Genomic DNA, 24,913 nt, shown 5'->3' on the forward strand with positions numbered 1-24,913 from the left:
CCTCTGCCTTCTCTCTCTCTCTCGCTTTCTTGCTAATTTACCTGTCTGCTGCACCAACTGGTTGCTTGGTACCCTCAGAGCCCATATTGGGTTCCAGGCTTCCCCATGACCAGTCTTCCATGTGCTGGCTCCTGGCCTACCATCCACTTAAGGCCTGTAACTGTAACACCTACAGCCCCCTTGACTTCTTGCACTTACCCAGAGCTGCGCTGCCCTGTCTGCACTTACTCAGAGCCATGCTGCCCTGATCACACTTCTCCCTACCCTTCCCCCTGCACTTCTCGTTGCTGCACTTGCACAATCCGAATGTCACAAGGCCTAGTAGGATTGTTTCTTGTCTTCCCTCTGTCTCCCCTCCCTTGTCTTTGTGGCACGTAGAAACACGTGTGTACAGGTGCGTTATAAATATCTTGTCATATCAAATCTACTCACACAAACTGTTGAAAAGGTCCCAAAGCATGAACAGAGCAAGGGTACGTACTCACGTTTCTTTGTCGTAAGAAAACAAGATAAAACATCGAGGCCAATTTTAGGCTTTAGGGCTCTCAACAAGTCCATCAAGTAACATATATTCAAAATGGTCACACACATATAATCAACGAAGTGCAAAAAGGCATCACTAGACCTAAAGGATGCATAATTCCACATACTGATCCACACAGCACACAGAAGGTTTCTCAGGCTCACCGTGGGAAACAACCATTATCAGTTCAACGTACTTCTATTAGGACTTCAATCGGCCCCACTTACCTTTAGAAAGTGCATGGCCCGGTGGGAGCCTACCTACGGAGGGAGGGGTACCATGAGTATGCTTATCTTCACAGTTTGTTAATAAGAGCAACCGCCAAAGAGGAAGCCGAGAGCGCAATCCATCATACTATAGGCATTCTCAGGTGGTTAGGATTCTTAATAAATTACGAGAAACTGTGTATGAAGCCATCCAATAGTTTGGTGTTCTTGGGGGCACAGTTCAACACCAGCAAGGACTAGTGTTGAACTTTCCCTTGCAGGAAAGAGCAGGTTCGATTCCTCGTTTATTTAGGCAGTACCAGCCAGCAGAAAATGATGTCAGTGAGGAAAGCCATGCAGCTACTGGGAACAATGTCGTCATGCATCCCATTAATTCCACAATGCAGGCTCGCATGAGACCGTTGCAAGAATTTCTATCAGACCGCTGGTCTCAATCAGTTACAGAAGGCCTTGTTTGCCAGCTCCAGTGGTGGGCCAACCCCTTAGATGTAATAAAAGGGACTCCCCTTCTGGGGGTCCCTTCTCAACAAACGGTGATAACAGACGCATCTCTAACAGGATGGTGCGCCCATGTAGTTGATTTGTCCTTCATGGGTCAATGAAGTTCAAAGGAATCAAGCATGTATCATGGTACCTGACTTATTTATTCGTCTTGCAAAGCACTAAATCCCCAGAGCTTCAGAGCACTCATCCTTGGATGGTAAAGAGATGGAAGTCAGTAGACTCCAGTCAGTGATGGCTCACCCATAATTGGCGACAGGGCGTCTCTCAGAGGACTGCTTTGAAGAAACACTGGCTGGAGTCCAAAGTTTGATGGCAAGGCTTGAATAAAGTGAGCTTAAAGAGTTCCCATGAGAAGGTGTTTTGGGCAGGGAGGGGTAGGACCTGGGTGGGAACGGCCATAGGGATTAGCATGGCCATGGCCCGTCAATGGGTGGGCAAATAACCAAACAACACCTAAAAGCTGTATCTCTGTCCTAATATGCCAATTCTAAAACCCCAAACTAAAAAGGTTTGTATGGATGGAAGTCAGAAGTATAGTACACTAGACAAGATCCAATCACATATATATACAATAGGCAAGATGATGTGGGCCAAGCAAACATAACTTCATTCTTCAAAGTATGCCACTGCCTGATGAAAAGGACACATTTCTCTCTGGAAGCTGGGCTGAAAATATTTCCTGACCAGGGTCTTATGATGAGGCAGCCCTCCTTGATTTTTTCAAAACAGGTTTGAACAAGAAGAGGGTTCCTGAGGGTGTTTGGCTCAATGTTTATAAACAGCCGTGATCAGGTTCTTTCAGCAAAGCTTTGATCTACAATTGTTCATAAAAGTAACTTGCTTAGAAATTTGGGGTCACACACTGTTTTTTGGGTTCAATGGAGGTCACTGGGGTTGGGGAGGGGTAGCCAACCTCCTATAACATGACTAACATCAAATCTGTGAGGGTGAGACCCGGATGTTTCATTTTTATGGACAGTAGGAATGTGACATGTATATTTAAATCTTACCTTCTCTTCCTTGACCTCTTGTGTGTGTTCGTCAGCATGGCTCCCACCGCCGTCTTCGGTCTTTGTTTCTTCTATTTCCGCTGCACCTTGATCTTCAGAGCTTTGGACCACCTCTTGGGTTTCTGTTGTTTTCGCTGGTTCCTGCTGTGTTTCTGTAATTGACCCTTGTTCGCTCCCCTCGGGCAGAGGATCTGCCTCACCTTCTGTAGGGTGCAAACATTCATCATGCTCTTTCTCAGAACAGGGCTCATCCTTCGTATCACTTGTGATTGGTTCTGCAGCTTCATCGGCATGTGCGGGAATGGAAGATTCCACTGACTCCGCGCTGTGGTCGGACTGCGTGGGAGCAGCAGTTTCCACTGTGATGACGGGGATCTCTGTACCCGCGTGCTCAGGGCACGGAGCCTCCTCTGATGTTTGAGAGTTGTCCTTTTCTGCCTTCGGTGATTCGTCTCTAATAACTGAGGGATGTAATTCTTCTGGAGTTTCATCACAGTGTTCTTTGGGATCATGGTCCTCTGAAGGAGAGACAGCCCCTTCTCCTGCACTTGATGCTTCGGCACCAGATTCTGACAATTCTACATGTTCCTTAGGTGTACAATCCAACTGGACTGTTTCCTCTACCAAATAAATTTCCAACTTTTTCTCTAGCACTTGATCATGCTTTGATTCTTGTTTCTCACTCGCTGTTTCTTCCTCAGGGTTCAGGTTTACGTCAGTGGAGCATCCGGCCATTTCTGTGTGAGCAAGAACTTCTTGTTCTATGGCGTTCTCTTGCTTTTCTTTGTATGGATTCTCTAGTAACACGGAACCCTCTTCTTTGTTTGTGGACAGATCCTCCTGTTCTGTCCCTTCGTCTTCGGTGCTCGCAACTGGAACGTTCTCTTTGTTAATTTTGTCATCATCGCATGAACCTCCGTCATGACCGTGTAAGTGTGTGCACTCTGGTGAAGTCTTTGCCTCCTCCCCGGTGGCCTGGGGTTCTTCAATTAAAACACCAGCCTCTTCTTGGCTTTGTGGCACAGCTGTTGGGCATTCTGTGTCTCCCATGTTGTGCCTAGCGAATTGCTCCTCTAGTCGTCGGTAAGGTTGCTGCTCCCAGCAGATAATTCTTCTGCAATAGGATGAAATTGAAAATTTAAAGTGCAAAATTCTGTGAACTCCCTGTTCTTTTTCACATCTGATATGTAGCAGAATGACAAAGCATAGTTTTCAAGGATTAACATCAATGTTATTTTGTTAATGATTTTATATATAATGAAGAACACCTTTCAACGCAAGTATCCAAATGAGCGTGTCACGTCTTCAATAAGTACAAATGTAGGATTGGTTGGAGTCAGATGCATTGAGGGGATTTTAAGTGAGAAAATAAATTAGAAGAAATTTGATGCCATGGTTCCAATATGTGTAGAGAGTTTTGAATCATAATTATCAGTTGTGCATGGCTTCAGAGAAAGCGACTACCAGGTGTTTCCCTCTCTGAATTGTAACGGGTTATTTAAGACACAATTAATACCCAGAGGTTTCTAAGCATGGATCCGGGGATCGAACCTGTGATGCCAAGACGAGCGTGATGCCCCTGGGCTAGCTAGCTCAGGACGATCCATCTTCTTGCTATGATTTCCAGGCAGATGATTAGGAGTTAATACTGAACTGCTCTGACATCACAGTAGGGGATATAGATTTTTTTATTTTACAAGAACTTTTTGTATTGTAAATTTGATTTCTTTGGGTTGTTGTGTGTGTGAGGGGAGAGGTAATGTCATATAATGCAATGTAGGTGGTCTTGTATAGCGCCTGTCTGCCTCTATTGGTGGTCTCGTACACGCTGGGTATTTTGTAGGCTGTGTATTGTTCCCTCATGCAAGGGGGGGCATAAGGGGATATACGCAACAGACATTGTAGATTTACCTTTCACCGACTAGTGCATTTCCTTTCTGTCATTCTTGTTGTCCATCAGACGTCACTCGGAACCCATTGGTGAAATATTTCGAAGTCTATAGACCCATGGATATCTAAATCTCTGGTCGGAGGCAAAGGAGGAGCACGGAAAAGTATCCATTCTGCAGCAGAAAAGCAATCGAGTTTCTTTCTCGATTACATATTTTGAAATTGACTGAGGGCCCTATTCTGAGGTACATGCAAAAATAGGAAAGTGCTCTTCAACGAAGGACGAACACTTTCCCTAAAAACACCATATTCTGTTGAAGTCATAATGTGGCGGCCTGGCATCAAAGCTGCGACTTTTGCATGTGCCTGATTTACCGCCTAGTGACCATGAGGAATGCAGGGCGGGCACTAGGAAGAGATTCTCCTTTCAAAAGCCTAAAGCACGTCACATGAAGGAGTTAAAATACGCCAACCACGAGGCACCTTTAAACTCTACTGCACACCGTTCTCCTTTTATGAAAATAGCATGTCCGAGACTGCAGCTCCACTTTTCTAGTTTAATGAAAGCTTAAGAAAACGTTATTAAATTAGAAAAGTGGCAGTGGTACACGCGTGTCTATCAAAAGGATGTGTTTAAGCAGCTTTTGCTACTGAAATTCACGGCATCGCCCCTCCAATGGTGGCGCCGGAAACTGGAGGAAGGACGTCTGCTTGAGATGCGTTCGTTGGCATGAAATAAATGGAGCGTGTAGGTGGGCATCCTGCCAGCCTCCGGCTGAACCACAGCCAGTTTGCTTTATGAAACCTCTATCAGACGCTCAGGAGGGACCTGGCCTGTGCATTTTTCCAGGACCAACATCTGCTCAGTCAATAATTGCAATACCCTCATTGCATGCACCTCTGCAATGCTGACATGCAAACAAAAAGGGGGCACGAGTGAAGCATGTCTCAGACACGCACGTGAGAGCGCCACTGCTTGCAGGCTACAGTCAGTGGCATGTAGAGATCCGGTTTATTTAATTCTTTATTTTGCATTTGTAGCAGCGTGCAAAACCCATGGTCTTCTAGGCACTAGTTGCAGGAAGAGTACAGTTCATCAGGGATTTCAGGAAGGGGAGAAGGTTCTCACAGGTCTGTAGCGCACAAGACTTGCACGCATATTGCGTTGCAGTTCATTCTCAACTGCAGATGCATAACTTTAAATAAAGTTCTCATTTAATTGGAGTTTTTTGCAACGTTTAAACTGGAGCAAGACTTGGATGTCAAGAGTTGAATTAACTTCTTTTGAAAACTCTTGTTCTTAAGCTAATCGTGCCTCAACGTGCTGTGTTTTGTTAGAGGAAGTTTCTCACTGACAGGAATGTATGATCATCTTAAGCAATGTGGCTTTTGGCCTCCCAAATGCGAGGCACACACCCAGTGCCAAACCCAGGTCTGCCAGCGTCCTGTGCGAGATTTTTATCCTCTCCCTCTGCCCCACCCACCACAAATGCAGAACAGCAGTGGGCTCAGTGCTGTAGTTCGACAAGTATCAGCCGAACAACAGAACTGACCCACCTGCTGTTCTTGTAAAGTGTGTTTAAGGGCGCCTTGCCTCCAGCTCAGTATCAGCCGAACAACAGAACTGAGCCACCTGCTGTTATTGTAAAGTGTGTTTAAGGGCGCCTTGCCTCCAGCACAGTAGCAACCGAACAATGGAACTGAGCCCCCTGCTGTTATTGTAAAGTGTGTTTAAGGGCGCCTTGCCTCCAGCACAGTAGCAACCGAACAATGGAACTGAGCCCCCTGCTGTTCTTGTAAAGTGTGTTTAAGGGCGCCTTGCCTCCAGCACAGTAGCAACCGAACAATGGAACTGAGCCCCCTGCTGTTCTTGTAAAGTGTGTTTAAGGGCGCCTTGCCTCCAGCTCAGTATCAGCCGAACAATGGAACTGAGTCCCCTGCTGTTCTTGTAAAGTGTGTTTAAGGGCGCCTTGCCTCCAGCACAGTATCAGCCGAACAATGGAACTGAGTCCCCTGCGGGCGCTTTGCCTCCAGCACAGTATCAGCCGAACAATGGAACTGAGCCCCCTGCTGTTCTTGTAAAGTGTGTTTAAGGGCGCCCTGCCTCCAGCACAGTATCAGCCGAACAATGGAACTGAGTCCCCTGCGGGCGCCTTGCCTCCAGCACAGTATCAGCCGAACAATGGAACTGAGCCCCCTGCTGTTCTTGTAAAGTGTGTTTAAGGGCGCCTTGCCTCCAGCACAGTATCAGCCGAACAATGGAACTGGGTCCCCTGCGGGCGCCTTGCCTCCAGCACAGTATCAGCCGAACAATGCAACTGAGCCCCCTGCTGTTCTTGTAAAGCGTGTTTAAGGGCGCCTCACCTCCAGCTCAGTGTCATGTAAACAGTACCTATTAAAGAATCACGCTGTGGTTCTTTAATAGGCGTTGTTTACATGACACTGAGTCGGAGGCAAAGTGCCCTGTATTTGCTGTGCTGGCTCTCTTGGGCAGACGCACCCTCTGAGCGCACCTTGAGCCGGTGCTGCACACACCCTTAGTGCTGCCACGCAGTAGATATTCTCACAGACTGGGCTCCCTTACGAGCTTGGCGGATTTATATTGGAAAATCTGCAAAAACACTAATACAGTTTCTCTAGTGGTGAGGCAATAACCACGTCGAAACTGGAGGTAAATCGAACAGGGGGAGAACAGGTGCATGCAGTTAGCTTTTGTGAATCAGAACACCCACAAAATGTGTGCCTTTTGTTGCAACTCTTGGGTGCATAAACATTTAGCTCACATACATTTGAAAATTCCTTTCTGAAATGGGCCCAATGGGCTTTCTAGAGGCTGCCCCGAGAAACAGTTGGTTTAAAGGGCTTTTCTGGATTTCAAGCAATAATGCTGGGATCTCCCGGAGGGATGGGGTGGGCGGAATTCTTTTTTTTTTTACTTCCGCTCAACGTTTCTGTGTCTGGAGTGACCCCCCGCTGTCAGGTCGTTTTTTTGTACTGTAAAAATTCACAGCGATTTTTTCCCTTTCTCCCACAATGCATTTGCCAAATCCCCTCGCGGAAGCTCAGCTGTGTGACGTTAGAGGCACATTTTCTTTCAACTACTCCCACAATGTATTTGTCCAACCCTGCGCGTGAGCTGTGATGACTGCAACAGCATCAGACATACACCGCCTTGGTGGACCCTTGTGTGACTGTGCAGTGACTGGGCGTGAGACGCATGACCAGGGTGCTGTGATTGGCAAGATTTTCTGAGTCTTTGGGACCAATTCATGGAATATTTGCCCGGTTCAAAGTGAATTTGCACTGCTAAAAAATGAGTTTGCACTGCCGACACAAGCCCTGATTCATGGAACCGTACAAAGGGTATTTTTGAAGTGCAAAGTCCGGGCAAAGCCATTTTGTACTGCAAAAATGACTATGCGCTGACTTTGCAAAGTTACTTTCAGCAGTGCAAATTCACATTCAACAGGGAAAATATTCCATGAATCGTGCCATTTCTGTCCATGCAAAGCACATAGTAGCCCTCAACACAGTTTGCAATCAGTTTTGTATGGAAACACATGAAAAAATCAGCTGTAAATTACCAACAGTGCACAGGGCCATTTTCCAAACCATTTTTATTATGCCTTTGCCCACAACATATGCCAACATATAAAATATTTTCATGCTGGCTGTGCCTGTATGTGTCCTTGCATGCTGAACAAATATATGCCTGTATTACCTTATAAGGACTCCTGGCCAGTAAAAATGCCATTCCACAGAAAGTATATCCAGACTGGCTATACCAAGATAGGTCAGTGAACCAGTAAATCACTTTGCTTGCTTTTACCCCTGATCCAAAGTACAGAAATGCCATTACACACAAATAATACATGGCTAGATTGTAGCTGCCAGTCTAGTCACATAATAACACTCATTGGGCCTCATTACGAGTTTGGAGGCAGTCATGCCCTTAATAAGGGCATGACTGCCTCCAAACTCGGGTCCGGGTCCGTGGTCCCTGAATGGGGAAATACTGGGCCATTCCGACTTTGGAGGGCCTGGTATTTCCCCATTTAGGGAACCCGGACTATCCCCATTCCCATTGAGGCCCAATGGGGCTCAATGGGAATGGGGAGCATGCTAACAACGGGCCCATTAATGACGGGCCCGTTGTTAGCATGCTGGTCCCCTCGCGGGACTCGCAAAGGACGTCTGGTCTGACCAGACGTCCAGAACGAGTACCGCGAGGGGACCTCGTAATGACGCGGTACGGGGTTAACGGTGCCAGCACCTTTACCGGCGCTGTTAACCCCTTACCGCCTCACTTGTAATGAGGCCCATTGTGTTAGCTTTACCCTTGATGTCAAGTAAAAAGTAACAAATACCATGCCACACTAAGAATGTAAATTTACACTGACACCATAGGCCAAGCTAGCCATTTAACAACACTTATCATGTTTGTTTTACCCTTAATGAAAGTTAAAAAAAAAGTAATGCCACATTGAGAAAGTGCAGACAGGTGCTTCTAATGTAGGTCAGTTTAGCCAAATGATAACACTTATGTTTGCTTTTCCCTTGATGCCATGTATGAAATGCAATGCTGCATTGAAAAAGAATATGCAGACTGACACTAGTTGTGCCAGTCTGCATATACTTTAATAATGTGACAGGTCATTTTTTACATGACATCAAGGGTAATTCAAACATGATAAGTGTTATTAACTAGCTAAACTGACCTACAATAATTTAGGTCAGACAAGCCAGGTATTAACACTTATTTTTGTTTTTCCCTTGGTGGCAAGTAAAAAAATGTCATGGCACAATAATGCTGCATATGCAATAAGTTGTGGTGGCATAGCCAGTCTCCTGATGCTCCACTTCCTCCCATTATTGTGCACTACCTTTTTTGTGGAGCCAAAAGGATTCTGCAACAAACAAACAAAGAATGCATATGCAGGGTCGCAACACTGCTGAAAGTCAGGCAGCACAGTAATTTGTGCAAATAAAGCACACAAGGGACTGTGCTGCTTGTCACGCAGGTGAGGTGGCAGCCTGCAACACAGGCGAGAGGGTCCCATAGTGGCTCATCCGCCATGGTATACACAGGATATGGCGGGTTTATGGCCCATAAAGACACAGCTGCCATGGCATACACAGGATATGGCTGGTTTACGGCCCATACTGACAGACACACCATGGTATACACAGGATATGGCTGGTTGATGGCCCATAGTGGCGCAGCCGCCATGGTATACACAGGATATGGCTGGTTTATGGCCCATAGTGGTGCAGCCGCCATGGTATACACAGGATATGGATGGTTTATGGCCCATAGTGATGCAGCCGCCATGGTATACACAGGATATGGCTGGTTTATGGATCATAGTGGCGCAGCCGCCATGGTATACACAGTATATGGCTGGTTTATGGCCCATAGTGGCACAAGTGCCATGGTATACACAGGATATGGCTGGTTTATGGCCCATAGTGGCGCAGCCGCCATGGCCTACACAGGATATGGCTGGCTTATGGATCATAGTGGTGCAGCCACCATTGTACACAGGATATGGCTGGCTTATGGATCATAGTGGCACAGCCGTCATGGTATACACAGGATATGACTGGCTTATGGATAATAGTGGCGCAGCCGCCATTGTATACACAGGATATGGCTGGCTTACGGATCATAGTGGCGCAGCCGCCATGGTATACACAGGATATGGCTGGTTTATGACCCATAGTGGCGCAGCCGCCATGGTATACACAGGATATGGCTGGTTTATGGCCCATAGTGGCGCAGTCGCCATGGCCTTCACAGGATATGGCTGGCTTATGGATCATAGTGGCGCAGCCGCCATTGTACACAGGAGCTGGCTTATGGATCATAGTGGCACAGCCGCCATGGTATACACAGGATATGTCTGGCTTATGGATCATAGTGGCGCAGCATCCATGGTATACACAGGATATGGCTGGTTTATGGCCTATAGTGGCGCAGCCGCCATTGCCTACACAGGATATGCCTGGCTTATGGCTCATAGTGGCGCAGCCGCCATTGTACACAGGATATGGCTGGTTTATGGATCATAGTGGTGCAGCATCCATGGTATACACAGGATATGGCTGGTTTATGGCCCATAGTGGCGCAGCCGCCATTGTACACAGGATATGGCTGGTTTATGGACCTACGCAAAAGGATGCATCATGGCTCGAGCAGTGTTGTGTTCACCTGGGAGGTTTCTAGAAGGCCACTTCTTTAAAAGTCTAGTTGAAACCGGACCTAATTGCCATTTAAAGATTACCCGTTTCTGTGAAAGGAAGGCTCGCTTGTACATGTGATGTGTTCAAGAGGACACACTTCGGGGTCCTCAGGGGTGCCACAGAAACTAATGCCAGGGTGTCTCTTCAGGCTACAGGGCAAGCTGGCCACTGGCTGGAGAAAGTTCAATGACGTCGACGTGCTGCGTCATTGTGGCACTGTGGCTCTGTGAGGACGACCAACCAAGGTATACAGAGCTCGACCAATGACGGCATGACGCGAGGGCTGCTTCCCCTCACACCGACCTATCGCAGAAGCAGCTTTAGTTGTTCAGTGACTCTGGTCTCGAGGCCTGACCCTCTATGCATGCATGCAGCGCCGACGGCCTGCACGACCTTGCACTCTGACCTGACACCCCACCGAGAGGACAGGTCACCGCGCTGGGCTGAGATTCTAGGGGCGAAGTCGGACGCAGAGTGAATGCGATCAGGAGGAAGTCATGCACCTCCTGGAGATTATTGATTTGACTTCAAAGGGACCACGGGACTTTGGAGAAAACAAAGCAACTTAAGGCGATAAGGACTATGCTCGAGCTTTTAATATGGGTTATAAAATGGAAACAAGAAATATGAGACCCACAAATGATAACAAGAAGTTGGAAATAAATGTATCTGCAATGCTTTCAATAAGTAGAATGCTGCTACCAAGTGCAGAATTCACTGTGATACGTAATTCTTATATCGGCCGGAAGATGGCGGTGCGTACACGTTTTCCAGTAATTTGCTTTCTTTTTGCAAATCATAGGTGTCAGGTTCTTAGGACTAACTCGTTCAAGTAAATCAACGCACATACCTGTAAGTGTGGTGTACTACTGGGGACATGCGGACTTCAGGTCACTGTAGACAGTCAGCAATATACGAATGAATGTATTCCACGCCCGTGCCAATATGCGGGCAAAAATGCAAACCAACCTCGGGGTGACTCTCACCCTGTCCTTTGCATACATGTTGGCGACACGCGCCACTCCATGCTCCAGGAGGAAGGGTGGCCTATTCTGGGGAAGTTTTCTCTTCATCCTGGGACTTGCAGTCCTGCATTCAGAAAGGGAAAAACAGACCGGCTAGTCCCAGAATGCAACGAAAGAGAACGGGACTGGCCTAGCATGCATGCTTTAGTTTCTACCGAAGACGCATTCAATACCTTCAAGTCCAAAACCAAATCCTGGCTATTCCACCAGCACTAAGACATGCTCTGCGCCCATGTCTTACATACGCTAGCCCGCTGACATCCGTTACCATTTTCTGTACACCATATGGGTATATCCACTGCTAAGCCTAGCGGCACTGTAATCTTTGTAGCATATGTAGATAGAAACACTGCTTAGTATTCTGTTAATATAATGTTTATGTCTGTATATATGCATTATTGTAACTCGGCACAAATTGCCGCCTGATGCCTCCGGGCCTGATGGTTTGTGCGTTATAAATAAAACAAATACAAAACACAAATACTGCCTGCTCGGCCTGTAGCCAGAAGAGACATTCTGGCTTTAGTTTCTGTGACACCCCCTAGGACCTCTAGGCTTTCCCAAAATAGATCAACGTTCATCTTTTCAAGAGGGCCTGTTACAATACCACACGCCCATCCCGTGCACTCGTATCTCAGCCTCTGCACACGGTGTCCCCTAATACAAGCATCGGCATATATGTGAGAGCAGAGATGTCTTTAAGGGAGGGCCAAAGGGGCTTGGGCCCAGGGCCTCCGCCTGGGGGGTGTCCCACATTGCGGCCAGCCTCAAAGAAGTCAGTGCCCAAGGTTTACAAAGCATACTAAGGTGTTTTATGGCGTTCTGCTAAAGCTCTGCTGCCACACTGTTCTTCAGAACTACATTCTGTTCTGGTCAATTATCTTTAAAATTAGATGCCCTTTTCAATCCCTTTGCTCATTTGCGCAAATAAAGGGGGCATTTTTGCTCATTCCAATGTGCATCCTGAAACCACAAATTGGGTGTGCTTTCGAATGTGCAAAAATGAAAGGTCTTCCATAACGCCGGTGCAGGGGAGGGTCCAATGCACGATAGGTTCATTTCAGAACCGGTCATGCATATGCTTTGTTGTGGGAGCGCAGTGGTTTTAACCGCTGCTCTGACATTAGCATTTTTGTCCTTCAAATAATGATAGAAATGCATCTTTATTTTTTACCACATTTCACAGTGACAGGAGGGCCTGTTGCTCTTAAATACTCTCCAAGACTCCTTGAGGTTGCTGGAGCCTGTAATACATTAATGTCAGAGGCATGTGTTTAAGGTATCAGGGCAGTGCATCTTTCAGCTAGTGTTCAGCCACCTCTGAAATGCGCAAGGCGCATTTTAGAATATGCTGACCTGCACATTTCTGAAAGGAGTGCAAATGAGCAAAGTGCATCCTCGGCACCTCTTTCTTTTGCACTCAGTTTTGAGAATCTGCCCCAGTTTGTCCATTCTCTAAAGCTCGTCTGCTGCAGCGTTCTCACCTTTCTCTGGGGAATATATTGATCACATGCAATACTGAAAGTTTAAATGTTCATTGCTACATTTGACTGCCCCGATTTTTCAGCTGATCGCTGAGCGCGTTTGACACGGATCACAGAGATTTGCGTTCAAGTGCCATATTCTGCAAAGTAAACTTATCCCTTCCAATGTCTGTGGTTGAAGAACCTGTGTGTATTGTGGCGAACCCAAAGGAAGAGCCGAACAAGGGTGGGTCATGACATATACGTGTTTATTCAAATAAAAGGAAAAACGCCTAATTATCCCCATCACTACGAGGGAAATGCCTGCCTTCCAAAGAAAAACTAAGGGTGCTTATAGGAATCCAAAATAAAGAGTCTGGAGCCCAACTACCTAAGTACTAACTTGCTCGTGAAAATAAAAGGGGACTTGCACAGCAGCCTCTGCGTGGGCTTCTTGCTGGCCCCACTCATGGAGAATGTATCTTCGTCTTAAAGTTGTGTTTGGATTTTCTTACACAGTATCCACTCCTCATGTAAAGTTTATCATTAACATATCATCATCTTTTAGACCGTTCTTGCTTCCAACTTCTCTGGGATAAAAAAGACAATTCCTATAGCGTTATATCATACACTGTTTACATTCCTCCAGGATAATTTCAGCTTTTACCAGCAGTAAACATCCCTCCATTCTTTTTTTACTGTCCCATTCTCAGGTTTCAAACCCAAGCCTTTCCAGTGACGAAGTGCACTGTGCTATTTCGTGTGTGCTTAATTTCTTTTGTTTCATTCAGCAGACTGCTTGACACAGCTTTATCATTTTTATTTTTGTCCCAGGCTGGGGATTCAAACCCAAGTCCTGCGACTGACAAACCAGTGTCACATCGCACTGTGCTGTTTCATAGGTGCTGGATTTCTTTTGTTTCATTCAGCAGACTACTTGACACAGCTTTATCATTTTTATTTGTGTCCCAGGTTGGGGATTCAAACCCAAGTCCTGCCACTGACAAACCAGTGTCACATCGCACTGTGCTGTTTCATAGGTGCTGGATTTCTTTTGTTTCATTCAGTAGACTGCTTGACACAGCTTTATCATTTTTATTTGTGTCCCAGGCTGGGGATTCAAACCCAAGTCCTGCCACTGACAAACCAGTGTCACATCGCACTGTGCTGTTTCGTAGGTGCTGGATTTCTTTTGCTTCATTCACTAGACTGCATGACACATAGGCCCTGATTAATGGATTACTTGCGCTGAAAAAAACGGGATTTGTGCACCATTCTGCCCGAAAATCCCCATTTGTTAAACTGGGATTTGCGGGCAGAATGGCGCACAAATCCATTTTTTTTCGGCGCAAATAATCCATGAATCAGGGCCATAGTTTATAAAATGAAGTAAACGAAATCCGACACCTATGAAATAGCACAGTGCAATATGACACTGGCTAGTCAACGGCAATGCGTTGGTTTGAATCCCCTGCAGTGGTGGCTGTGGGGGTAGTGTGAGCTCCCACAGAGCCCTGGCTCGATTGAGGTGTTTGGACTCTGCCAGGGATCCACTTTAAGCATCTTCCTTTGACCCCCAGGTCCACAAGATGTGTGTTCATATAATTCTATTCTGAAATGGAACACTGCTTCCCCAGCCTTTATAGATAGTGTTCATGTTTCTTTCACTCTTCAAATAAATGCGTTCAGGCTTTCAAGCTCACAGTGATTTCTCCACCCTCGAGCGGTTATAGGTCAAAGGTTTGACTCAAAAGGGTCGAATGACAAAAGGGTTGAATATTATTATTATTTTATTTTGGGGGTTCCGCCCCCCAAAACCCTGTTTTTGGTGTAAAAACACCTTTTTTTACCTATACTAAAGCAAAAAATTACAATATACATTTTATAAAAAAATGTGATCCTTTTTGTTTTCGGTCATTTTGACTCGACCCTTTTGTCATTCGACCCTTTTGAGTCGATCCTTTGACCGGACACCTCCTCGAGCTGTGTTGGTCACAACATTTTCATTCCTGATTCCCTGGTTCTGGTGCTCGTCTCAGTTTCCCAGCTTATCGCCTTCATTGGCATCCTCACGGCGGGAGCGTTTGCCTCCCTGTTTATGGTCATTCCGCTTGGACCGGCACTCGCTGTGTTGAGCTCGGAGATCTGGGCTCCTTGCTTGTTCCTGGTTTCGGTGTCAGCTGCTGGACACCAGGTCCTCCACTGAGCTCTAGTGGTCTCTACACCAGAATTCTCCTCCATGCTCAGCCTACACGCTGTGTAGCCTCTAGCTAGCCGGCTCCGCTGCCGCTATGTCACCGCTAGCTCTGCGGGCGTGGATAGCTCCGCCCCTCCAGGAAGTGCTTCCAGAGGCTCACCTCTGCATACCGTGGATAATCCTCCCTGTGTAGGAGTCGCGTATAGCTTCCCTAGTCTCTCTCCAGTCACAGTTCTTATTCTATGTGGCCATCATGATTAGAAAAGGAGTGTACTCCATTTACGGTGGCCCTCAGATAACAGTTAGCATTATATAAGCCAATAGGGTGGAGGGAGGATTGTTGGTACTTGTAGTAAAGAAGTGAGAACACTCAGTTCTTGCCAGTCCCTTGTATGCAGACAGGTTAGTCCTTTTAGGGAGGTCCTCATTGGACTGGGAGTCCTTGTTGCTAGAGGGTGTGTTGGGGAGCGGGCTCAGCTCCCTAGCCTCACAAGTGGTGGCTTCCCTCTGTAGAGATGGGACAAATGGTCCATATTCGTCACATTATGTATACCTTTGTGATAGTAACACCTGCTCGGTCACAAAACAATGTACCTCATTAGACGGCGCTAGATATAAAAAGTAACACGTTTGTGAGATGGCAAAAAATTGTTTTGTTTTCCTGATCTTTTATTTTATGTAGATCATTTGAGTGAAGGGGCTATATGCAGGAGAGAGCTGACCAAATGATAACGGTCTCTGGCGAGAATATGTTCAAGTACGCCTATTTATCACAAGAAATTGTCGGCTTCTCTTGTACAATTTCAAAGAGATTTCCCCAAATCATAAGTAACAGTCAACAAGTTTGTGTGTTGGCTGTGTGGAAAACTTTAAAAGACAACAGAAAACCGCAGATTAAATCTTTGAAGCTCACACCAATTAATATTCTGGTACTTGTATAGTTATCTTGATGATGGAAAACATGAATCTCGAATCATTCTCCTTTTGAATAACATGCTTCTACAAGGTTTTGTTTTTAAATATTGTCAAGTCAGAGTATTATGTGATTTGTGTACTTTCCAAGTAAGTTCTGCAAAAGCAGGGTATTATTTTAGTTCATGCATTTCAAAGATTTGAAAATATTTGTATCTTGCTCTATGATAAGAACTGGGAAACAATGTCTCAAGTGCAGAAATTGCAGATTGTCTCAAATCCCAACTTCAACTCACAATCAATGTGTGTGATCCAAGGCAATTAATTTAATCTTGTGGTGCCTAAGCTTTCAAAATTGAAATGTTCTAAAAGGTTCAGGTTGTCAACCCCTAAACCTGATTCAGTTCTCAGGGAATTCCCTTAAAAAAAGTCTCTCATGATTTAACTAGCTGTAGTACTGCTTCATGTATGATAACAGTAGCCTTGATACATTGCACATCACAAAGTCATGTGTTGCTTCACTGACTAATATCAATACAACCTAAAAATCATGACTCTCTTCTAATCTCAGTATATGTTAGCATGCATGCACCATTCTGGCAGCTTCTAATTTATATCCACTAACAACACAGCAGAACACTTCAAAATCAGCAAGGAACTCGCCAATCCTACTGCAGTCTCCATTTCTCATCTAGATTCATTACTAAAACTCTGGACATCCTGTCCTCTCTCTCCTCTACACCCCACCCTTCTCCCTCACCTTCCCCATTCCTGCTCTCAGGCCTCCCCTCGCCCCTTCCCTCCTACTCTCTTCTTTCTAGACAAGTCTGTTCTATGAAAGTATCATCCAAACAGGTGGTTCCTTGCTCCTAGAGAACTATTAAGGACAACATTGTCTCCTTGCTCCAGCCTTGGTAGATTTCTGCAATTACTTCTTTGCCACTGGATCCTTCCCTTCACACCTCAAGAACTCCCTTGTGCACCCTCTCCTCAAAAAGCCTTCAGCCGACCCTTCCTTTCTGGCTAAATACCGCCCTCTTTCCATTACCCCCTTTCCTGGGTAAACTCTTGGAGATGCTGGCCATCTCGCAGCTTATCCGCCACACTGAATTTGTTGGTTGTCTTCACGACCACCAGTTTGGCTTTAGAGTTGCCAGAGGAACGGAATCAGCACTCCTGAAAACCTGTGAAGAGTTGCCTTCTAATCCCGACTCCAGCTCCCTTTCCGTTCTCATCCTTCTTGACCTCTCCTCTGCCTCTGATGTGGTCAATCACTCAATCACTCCACCCATATAAATCGACTCCGTGATACCCTCAGCATCACAGACCTGGCACTGGACTGGCTGACCTCCTTCCTCTCTGAATAGCCTTCCCAGGTTCAACTAGGCCCTTTTCTCTCCTCCATCTCATTCTCCACCTGTGGTGTACCTCAGGGCTCTCTTCTTTCACCTTGGCATTTCAACATCTACCTTGGCCCCTAGCCCATTTGATATCAGCCTTCTCCTCTTCCTCTCACATACCTGACTGTCTGCACTGCTAATGATATCTACCTTAATTCAACAAGTAACACCAAAACCCTTCTCATTGAGACTCCAGCTCCTTCCTTTCCCCCTACACTCTTGTCACACTCCATGGGGCCACACCCTCACCCTTCTCTGAGGCAGAAAACCTTGTTGTCATCTTCGACTCCTCTCTCTCCTTCTCTCCTCACATCACAGACCTTACCAAGAAAGCCCTCTACCATCTGCACCTCCTCAGAGGCAATCTTCCTTTCCTCCCCATCCCCCAGAAGCTCAATGTCTCCAGAGCTCTGGTCTTCTCCAGACGGGACTACTTTAACAGCCTCTTCCTCAACCCACCTAACTCCTCCCTTCACCCCCTTCAACTAATCCAGAATAGGACTGCAAGACTTACCCTTGGCCTCAAGCCCATGCACCGAATGTCCCCATCCCAAAAATCTCTCCACTGACACCCAGTTGATGTGAGGATCAAGTTCAAAACCTCTGCATCATCCACAAGGGATTCTGGGGGCTGGGACCCCGCTACATCCAACTCTCTCTCCCTAAATACCTCTCTACTAGAGCCCTTTGGTTTTCTAGCTCCAACTCTCTGCAGATCAGACGCTTTTCCAAGCAGAGAGTGGGGGTAGATCTCTCTTCTCTGCAGGTTCCTCCCTCTGGAATGGGCTCCCTGTCCCCTCTCAGACTTGAGCCAGATCGCCTTGAGCTCTGGAAACTTCTCAAGACACTCCTTTTCTCTTCCTCCTCCCCTCCCGTACTAATATTTCCCCCCATCTGCCGCTTGATTGTCTGCCTGTTTCCTTCCAATTCTTATAGGGCACCAGGCCCTCCGCTCCCTGTCTACCCCTGCACTTTGTCCTCTTTGACCCCCCAAACCTACACTTGCCTTCTGGGCTCACTCCCCCTGCACTAGCCTGGCTGGGCCTGCACCCCTAGCCCTTCTAGCCCATTCCTCACACCACATGGACCTTTCTACGCCGGCACTCTCTTCTCCCTGGGCTCCGTCCATCTGGCCTCCCCGGGCTCTTTCTTAACCCTCTGGTACTCCCCCCCTCCCCTTGCACTTCTATTACTGCACTTGCATGATCCGAAGGTCACAAGGGCTAGTAGGACCCTACCACCCGCCTCCTTGTTTTGCTGTGCCTGTAAACACATTGCGTATAGGTGCATTATAAAAACCCAACAAATAAAGTAAAATAAAATCTCTTCTATTCAATCGCATGTGCACCTTATCTGTTGCTTCCAGTCTGTCCACGTGCATGAACACTTATACATTCTGCCTCTGTGAGTCTGCTGTCTCTGCTGAGGGATGTACACCTTCTCTGTTGCTTCCATTCTGTCCACGTGCATGAACACTTTTACATTCTGCCTCTATGAGTCTGCTGTCTCTGCTGGGGGATGTGCGCCTTCTCTGCTGCTTCCAGTCTGTCCACGTGCATGAACACATTTACATTCTGCCTCTATGAGTCTGCTGTCTCTGCTGGGGGATGTGCGCCTTCCCTGTTCCTTCCAGTCTGTCCACGTGCATGAACACATTTACATTCTGCCTCTATGAGTCTGCTGTCTCTGCTGGGGGATGTGCGCCTTCCCTGCTGCTTCCAGTCTGTCCACGTGCATGAACACATTTACATTCTGCCTCTATGAGTCTGCTGTCTCTGCTGGGGGATGTGCGCCTTCCCTGTTCCTTCCAGTCTGTCCACGTGCATGAACAGATTTACATTCTGCCTCTATGAGTCTGCTGTCTCTGCTGGGGGATGTGCGCCTTCCCTGTTCCTTCCAGTCTGTCAACGTGCATGAACAGATTTACATTCTGCCTCTATGAGTCTGCTGTCTCTGCTGAGGTATGCACACCTTCTCTGCTGCTTCCAGTCTGTCCACGTGCTTGATCACTTTTACATTCTGCCTCTATGAGTCTGCTGTCTCTGCTGGGGCACGTACACCTTCCCTGTTGCTTCCAGTCTGTCCACGTGCATGAACAGATTTACATTCTGCCTCTATGAGTCTGCTGTCTCTGCTGGGGGATGTGCGCCTTCCCTGTTCCTTCCAGTCTGTCAACGTGCATGAACAGATTTACATTCTGCCTCTATGAGTCTGCTGTCTCTGCTGAGGTATGCACACCTTCTCTGCTGCTTCCAGTCTGTCCACGTGCTTGATCACTTTTACATTCTGCCTCTATGAGTCTGCTGTCTCTGCTGGGGCACGTACACCTTCCCTGTTGCTTCCAGTCTGTTCACGTGCATGAACACATTTACATTCTGCCTCTATGAGTCTGCTGTCTCTGCTGGGGGATGTGCGCCTTCCCTGTTCCTTCCAGTCTGTCCACGTGCATGAACAGATTTACATTCTGCCTCTATGAGTCTGCTGTCTCTGCTGGGGGATGTGCGCCTTCCCTGTTCCTTCCAGTCTGTCAACGTGCATGAACAGATTTACATTCTGCCTCTATGAGTCTGCTGTCTCTGCTGAGGTATGCACACCTTCTCTGCTGCTTCCAGTCTGTCCACGTGCTTGATCACTTTTACATTCTGCCTCTATGAGTCTGCTGTCTCTGCTGGGGCACGTACACCTTCCCTGTTGCTTCCAGTCTGTCCACGTGCATGAACAGATTTACATTCTGCCTCTATGAGTCTGCTGTCTCTGCTGGGGCACGTACACCTTCTCTGCTGCTTCCAGTCTGTCCACGTGCTTGATCACTTTTACATTCTGCCTCTATGAGTCTGCTGTCTCTGCTGGGGGATGTGCGCCTTCTCTGCTGCTTCCAGTCTGTCCACGTGCATGAACACATTTACATTCTGCCTCTATGAGTCTGCTGTCTCTGCTGAGGTATGCACACCTTCTCTGCTGCTTCCAGTCTGTTCACGTGCTTGATCACTTTTACATTCTGCCTCTATGAGTCTGCTGTCTCTGCTGGGGGATGTGCGCTTTCCCTGTTCCTTCCAGTCTGTCCACGTGCATGAACACATTTACATTCTGCCTCTATGAGTCTGCTGTCTCTGCTGGGGGATGTGCGCCTTCCCTGTTCCTTCCAGTCTGTCCACGTGCATGAACACATTTACATTCTGCCTCTATGAGTCTGCTGTCTCTGCTGAGGTATGCACACCTTCTCTGATGCTTCCAGTCTGTTCACGTGCATGAACACTTTTACATTCTGCCTCTATGAGTCTGCTGTCTCTGCTGGGGCACGTACACCTTCTCTGCTGCTTCCTGTCTGTTCACGTGCATGAACACATTTACATTCTGCCTCTATGAGTCTGCTGTCTCTGCTGAGGTATGCACACCTCTGCTGCTTCCAGTCTGTCCACGTGCATGAACACTTTTACATTCTGCCTCTATGAGTCTGCTGTCTCTGCTGGGGCACGTACACCTTATCTGTTGCTTCCAGTCTGTCCACGTGCATGAGCACTTTTACATTCTGCCTCTATGAGTCTGCTGTCTCTGCTGGGGGATGTGCACCTTCTCTGCTGTTTCCTGTCTGTTCACGTGCATGAACACATTTACATTCTGCCTCTATGAGTCTGCTGTCTCTGCTGAGGTATGCACACCTTCTCTGCTGCTTCCAGTCTGTCCACGTGCATGAACACTTTTACATTCTGCCTCTATGAGTCTGCTGTCTCTGCTGGGGCACGTACACCTTCCCTGTTGCTTCCAGTCTGTCCACGTGCATGAACACTTTTACATTCTGCCTCTATGAGTCTGCTGTCTCTGCTGGGGCACGTACACCTTCCCTGTTGCTTCCAGTCTGTCCACGTGCATGAACACTTTTACATTCTGCCTCTATGAGTCTGCTGTCTCTGCTGGGGGATGTGCGCCTTCCCTGCTGCTTCCAGTCTGTCCACGTGCATGAGCACTTTTACATTCTGCCTCTATGAGTCTGCTGTCTCTGCTGGGGGATGTGCGCCTTCCCTGTTGCTTCCAGTCTGTCCACGTGCATGAACACTTTTACATTCTGCCTCTATGAGTCTGCTGTCTCTGCTGGGGCACGTACACCTTCTCTGCTGCTTCCAGTCTGTCCACGTGCTTGATCACTTTTACATTCTGCCTCTATGAGTCTGCTGTCTCTGCTGGGGGATGTGCACCTTCCCTGCTGCTTCCAGTCTGTTCACGTGCATGAACACTTTTACATTCTGCCTCTATGAGTCTGCTGTCTCTGCTGGGGGATGTGCGCCTTCCCTGTTGCTTCCAGTCTGTTCACGTGCATGAACACATTTACATTCTGCCTCTATGAGTCTGCTGTCTCTGCTGGGGCACGTACACCTTCTCTGCTGCTTCCAGTCTGTCCACGTGCATGAACACATTTACATTCTGCCTCTATGAGTCTGCTGTCTCTGCTGGGGGATGTGCGCCTTCCCTGTTCCTTCCAGTCTGTCCACGTGCATGAACAGATTTACATTCTGCCTCTATGAGTCTGCTGTCTCTGCTGGGGGATGTGCGCCTTCCCTGTTCCTTCCAGTCTGTCCACGTGCATGAACAGATTTACATTCTGCCTCTATGAGTCTGCTGTCTCTGCTGGGGGATGTGCACCTTCTCTGCTGCTTCCTGTCTGTTCAGGTGCATGAACACATTTACATTCTGCCTCTATGAGTCTGCTATCTCTGCTGGGGTATGTGCACCTTCCCTGCTGCTTCCAGTCTGTCCACGTGCATGAACACATTTACATTCTGCCTCTATGAGTCTGCTGTCTCTGCTGGGGGATGTGCACCTTCTCTGCTGCTTCCTGTCTGTTCACGTGCATGAACACATTTACATTCTGCCTCTATGAGTCTGCTGTCTCTGCTGAGGTATGCACACCTCTGCTGCTTCCAGTCTGTCCACGTGCATGAACACTTTTACATTCTGCCTCTATGAGTCTGCTGTCTCTGCTGGGGCACGTACACCTTATCTGTTGCTTCCAGTCTGTCCACGTGCATGAGCACTTTTACATTCTGCCTCTATGAGTCTGCTGTCTCTGCTGGGGGATGTGCACCTTCTCTGCTGTTTCCTGTCTGTTCACGTGCATGAACACATTTACATTCTGCCTCTATGAGTCTGCTGTCTCTGCTGGGGCACGTACACCTTCCCTGTTGCTTCCAGTCTGTCCACGTGCATGAACACTTTTACATTCTGCCTCTATGAGTCTGCTGTCTCTGCTGGGGCACGTACACCTTCCCTGTTGCTTCCAGTCTGTCCACGTGCATGAACACTTTTACATTCTGCCTCTATGAGTCTGCTGTCTCTGCTGGGGCACGTACACCTTCCCTGTTGCTTCCAGTCTGTCCACGTGCATGAACACTTTTACATTCTGCCTCTATGAGTCTGCTGTCTCTGCTGGGGCAAGTACACCTTCCCTGTTGCTTCCAGTCTGTCCACGTGCATGAACACTTTTACATTCTGCCTCTATGAGTCTGCTGTCTCTGCTGGGGCACGTACACCTTCCCTGTTGCTTCCAGTCTGTCCACGTGCATGAACACTTATACATTCTGCCTCTATGAGTCTGCTGTCTCTGCTGGGGGATGTGCACCTTCCCTGTTGCTTCCAGTCTGTCCACGTGCATGAACACTTTTACATTCTGCCTCTATGAGTCTGCTGTCTCTGCTGGGGCACGTACACCTTCCCTGTTGCTTCCAGTCTGTCCACGTGCATGAACACTTATACATTCTGCCTCTATGAGTCTGCTGTCTCTGCTGGGGGATGTGCACCTTCCCTGTTGCTTCCAGTCTGTCCACGTGCATAAACACATTTACATTCTGCCTCTATGAGTCTGCTGTCTCTGCTGGGGGATGTGCGCCTTCCCTGCTGCTTCCTGTCTTTTCACGTGCATGAACACTTATACATTCTGCCTCTATGAGTCTGCTGTCTCTGCTGGGGCACGTACACCTTCCCTGTTGCTTCCAGTCTGTCCACGTGCATGAACACTTTTACATTCTGCCTCTATGAGTCTGCTGTCTCTGCTGGGGCACGTACACCTTCTCTGCTGCTTCCAGTCTATCCACGTGCATGAACACTTTTACATTCTGCCTCTATGAGTCTGCTGTCTCTGCTGAGGTATGCACACCTCTGCTGCTTCCAGTCTGTCCACGTGCATGAACACTTTTACATTCTGCCTCTGTGAGTCTGCTGTCTCTGCTGGGGGATGTGCGCCTTCCCTGCTGCTTCCTGTCTTTTCACGTGCATGAACACTTATACATTCTGCCTCTATGAGTCTGCTGTCTCTGCTGGGGCACGTACACCTTATCTGTTGCTTCCAGTCTGTCCACGTGCATGAGCACTTTTACATTCTGCCTCTATGAGTCTGCTGTCTCTGCTGGGGGATGTGCGCCTTCCCTGTTGCTTCCAGTCTGTCCACGTGCATGAACACTTTTACATTCTGCCTCTATGAGTCTGCTGTCTCTGCTGGGGCACGTACACCTTCTCTGCTGCTTCCAGTCTGTCCACGTGCTTGATCACTTTTACATTCTGCCTCTATGAGTCTGCTGTCTCTGCTGGGGCACGTACACCTTCTCTGCTGCTTCCAGTCTGTCCACGTGCTTGATCACTTTTACATTCTGCCTCTATGAGTCTGCTGTCTCTGCTGGGGCACGTACACCTTCTCTGCTGCTTCCAGTCTGTCCACGTGCTTGATCACTTTTACATTCTGCCTCTATGAGTCTGCTGTCTCTGCTGGGGGATGTGCGCCTTCCCTGTTGCTTCCAGTCTGTCCACGTGCATGAACACATTTACATTCTGCCTCTATGAGTCTGCTGTCTCTGCTGGGGCACGTACACCTTCTCTGCTGCTTCCAGTCTGTCCACGTGCTTGATCACTTTTACATTCTGCCTCTATGAGTCTGCTGTCTCTGCTGGGGCACGTACACCTTCTCTGCTGCTTCCAGTCTATCCACGTGCATGAACACTTTTACATTCTGCCTCTATGAGTCTGCTGTCTCTGCTGGGGGATGTGCACCTTCTCTGCTGCGTCCTGTCTGTTCACGTGCATGAACACTTATACATTCTGCCACTATGAGTCTGCTGTCTCTGCTGGGGTATGTGTACCTTTTTCGTATGGCTACTGATCTGTGTCCTAGATATTTTAACACAGAACCCGGAAACGAACTTAAATTACATCTACCTGTTTATTTCACCCCTACATTTCCCTCGGATGAGGGTATCGGAGAAGGATGGGGTACTGTAAGGTAAGCATGTAAAGGGACCCCCTGACCCCTTAAACTTTATAGAACTTGATCTACAAATGTGTGCAGTTTCTTCGAGGCCAAGGTGTGACCAGGGTTTGAAAGTTGTCTCCCAAGTGTTGGGACACAGACTCATGACCATCTGATTGTAAAGAGGCGACCATGGTGGGTAAGATTGGTTCAGGGGTTCAGCCACTTGGGCTCAGGTTTGCAGGGTGGCTTGTCTCTCTTCTCAGCAGTTGTCCTACTCGTGTTGGG

The 24,913-nt window shown here is 47.6% G+C and overlaps 1 protein-coding gene across 1 annotated transcript in view; it reads right to left on the reverse strand.

Annotated features, from left to right (window-relative positions):
- LOC138447729 (brain acid soluble protein 1-like) overlaps positions 1-24,913 on the reverse strand; it is a 66,077-nt gene that overhangs the window by 23,376 nt on the left and 17,788 nt on the right. Inside the window, exon 2 of the mRNA XM_069604031.1 lies at positions 2,265-3,378. Within this exon, the coding sequence (XP_069460132.1) occupies positions 2,265-3,314 (1,050 nt within the window). The 5' untranslated portion in view covers positions 3,315-3,378. The remainder of the gene's footprint in view (positions 1-2,264; positions 3,379-24,913) is intronic.

This window comes from Ambystoma mexicanum, chromosome 3q (assembly GCF_040938575.1).
Source record: "Ambystoma mexicanum isolate Mex_15411 chromosome 3q, UKY_AmexF1_1, whole genome shotgun sequence".
NCBI classification, from domain to species: Eukaryota; Metazoa; Chordata; class Amphibia; order Caudata; family Ambystomatidae; genus Ambystoma; species Ambystoma mexicanum.